This window comes from Dermacentor silvarum, chromosome 1 (assembly GCF_013339745.2).
Source record: "Dermacentor silvarum isolate Dsil-2018 chromosome 1, BIME_Dsil_1.4, whole genome shotgun sequence".
Classification (NCBI taxonomy): Eukaryota; Metazoa; Arthropoda; class Arachnida; order Ixodida; family Ixodidae; genus Dermacentor; species Dermacentor silvarum.
This window is the reverse complement of record NC_051154.1, coordinates 340,325,263-340,327,927: the sequence shown is the minus strand read 5'-3', so window position 1 is coordinate 340,327,927 and position 2,665 is coordinate 340,325,263. Positions and strand designations below refer to the sequence as shown.

The 2,665-nt window shown below is 48.9% G+C and overlaps 1 protein-coding gene across 1 annotated transcript; it reads left to right on the top strand.

Moving 5' to 3' along the window:
- Positions 1-270: 270 nt before the first annotated feature.
- On the top strand, positions 271-1,786 carry LOC125943314 (uncharacterized). The gene has a single exon (XM_049662395.1). It carries the CDS (start codon positions 271-273, stop codon positions 1,762-1,764), a length of 1,494 nt encoding a protein of 497 aa, XP_049518352.1. The 3' UTR covers positions 1,765-1,786.
- The last annotated feature ends 879 nt before the right edge of the window (positions 1,787-2,665 follow it).

The window sequence follows — 2,665 nt, the reverse complement described above, 5'->3', positions numbered from 1 at the left end:
TCGAATGGGACGGCCGTAGTATGGTGGCTAGAGGGGGAAAGTGTGACGGGCGCCACATTCTCGCCGTGGAAGAGGGGCGCGCGGAACGCAGTGAAAATTCGGGCCGCCGCAAGGGGCGCTGGTGTAGTCATAGGTGCTCACCACGGCCGCGCGTGCTTGGGCTCGTCCGTTCTCTGTCTCCACTGTGCCATTCCCTCGTTTGGATGTCTTTCCTTCGCCGTCGTCGTTTGTTTGGCCACGTGTTGTGCGAACCAGCGCATGGTGCTGACCATGCCGTCAAGTCGTTCAAGTACATGCTTCGTGCCTGGATGTAAAGGCGGGTATCGATCGTGCTCAGAGAAGTTATCGGTCTTTAAAGCCCCGAAGGATCTCTCGAGACGAGAGCAATGGGCTCGTAATATTAAGCGGGCTGACAAAGAACTGACGAGAGACAGCGTCGTATGCGAGCGGCACTTCGACGAGAGTTTCATTGAAAGAACATACCGGCACGTTATAAACGGTGAGGTTGTAGAGATACCCCGCGATCGTCCGCGTTTGTCAGACGATGCTGTGCCTACGTTGTTCCCGGACGCACCGAAGTACTTTACCAAAAAAGCACCCGTGAAAAGAAAGGATCGCAATGTATGTGAGCAGCACGGACCTGCCAAAAAACGGCAAAAGCCTAACTCAGTCAGCAGACAACAGCCCGAAGTACTCGTGCAGCAGCAGGAGCTGGAAGATCCCAGTGTTCCTGAGGTCGGAACATCTGACGCAGTCCACGCCGTCGCCGAAGTTCAGCATGCGGGCTTGAACCTCCGTCTACCTGACGAAACGTGGAACAAGTTAACGTTTCGCGGTGAACATGATTCTGCAGTGTACGGCGTTTGTGAGCTCGAGGGCGAACAAGTTGACCACATCTTGCTTCCCAAGCTGGTTAAATTCAAAGCTAATAGCTGCCAACAGAACTCATTGTGTTGCTTTGTATACCTGAGGGGTAAACTGCATTCACAGTGTACCGTCTCGTCGCAGGAAGAAGGGCAGTCGGTGCTCGACAGCACACATGCACTTACATTGTGTCGAGGCTGCGGCATCAGACCGGAAAAGCAAGGACAGTATGTAATCTTTGCTGGGAATTGCTTTTCCGCCAAGTGTACTTACGTGTGTGAGAGTGGCGGCTCCTGCATACACTGCAAGTACCTCAGAAAACTGGTGCAAAATCAAATGTCGCGAAAGCGGCGCAACGGGCGCGTGTCAAAACGCCGGAAAAAACTCGCTAACACGCGTCGCATCTTGCTTACCGCTCAGAAAAAGTTGTTGAATACAGAACGCGAACTAGCAGCGATGCGTCAGGCAAATCAACAGATTGCCGACGAGGTGTTGGGCGCTCGCATTAAAAGTTTGCCTGAAAAGCAACAAATGGCTGTCAAGGCCTGCTTCGAGGCAGCTGCGAGAAAATCAACATCGGGGATGTTGTATGAGAAAGAATGGATTTTGGAGTGTGTACTTCTGCGGATGCGTAGTCCCAAGTTGTACGAGCATCTCCGTAAGCAAAAAGATATTATATTGCCAAGCAGGACGTGTCTGCAGCGCTATACTCGCAGTTTCAAGAGTGGATTCGGATTCAATAGTGCAGTTTTCAATGCCCTTGCTACCAAGACTAGAGACATGGACATCTCTAGTAGACATGGAGGCATCATCTTCGATGAAATTAAGTTGGCTGAGCATTTCAGCGTCAACGCAGTAGGTAAGCACCACCATTTCTTCAATCGAGCATCAGATCACTGAAAATGCACCACGTTTGCCCGGCATAGAGCCCGTTTTTATACTGCAGAGGCAATCAAGTTTTCCATTTTAACTTACTTCCAGGGATAGTGGAAGGCTTCGTTGACCTTGGAAAGTTCACCCTGGATGAAGATCGGACGACCCCGGCAGACCATGGGATGGTGATGATGTTTCAACCCTTTCAAGGTAAGGAAGCATTTTTATCAATGTTGTGTGCCAAGATATGTTGACTGGTAAAAGCACTTACGTTTTTCCAAATTAATGAAGAACTTCAAATCAGCTCCTTATTAGATGTTGCATTGATTAAGATTACCAAGTCAGCGAACTGAATTGTACATGCGTGAAGTGCAAGAAAGCGTCTCAATTTTATGTGAAACTACTTAGCAGGTCAGGCAGCTGCCTTCCTATAAAACATGAGTGCTATTGTGCAGGTGACTGGACACAGATATTGGGAGTGTTTTCATCGAAAGGGAACATCAAAGCGGAAATGCTGGCAAAGCTTCTTCTAGAGGCCACCCTCTTGTCAGAACAAGCCGGTCTTTTTGTCGACTTTGTATCCTGCGATGGAGCAACCTGGAATCGGAGCATGTGGAGGTCATTTGGAATCGGCGGTATGAAACTGAACTATCTGTTCTATTGTGCCAAGTTCAGCATATCTGCAATGTGCATGGGACACATGAAACAGTATACATACATCAGACTTGCACTTAGTGAACAACTTCCTTTGGCCCTATTTCTATGCGTTCCCTCAATATCAGCGATGTCTTCGCAGAACAGTGTATACTCATTAAGTTTCAAACACCTCCATCCCTTTTCGTGATGAGGAAACTGTGATGTTTGAAAGCAGACTGCTTCTTCTTTATTTCAGCATCCTAAGGCAAGACCACTTGCAGTGCTACCCACC

What these genes read in the sequence shown, in the direction of transcription:
- LOC125943314 (XM_049662395.1), top strand. Translation starts at nt 271, where the DNA reads ATGCCGTCAAGTCGTTCAAGTACATGCTTCGTGCCTGGATGTAAAGGC.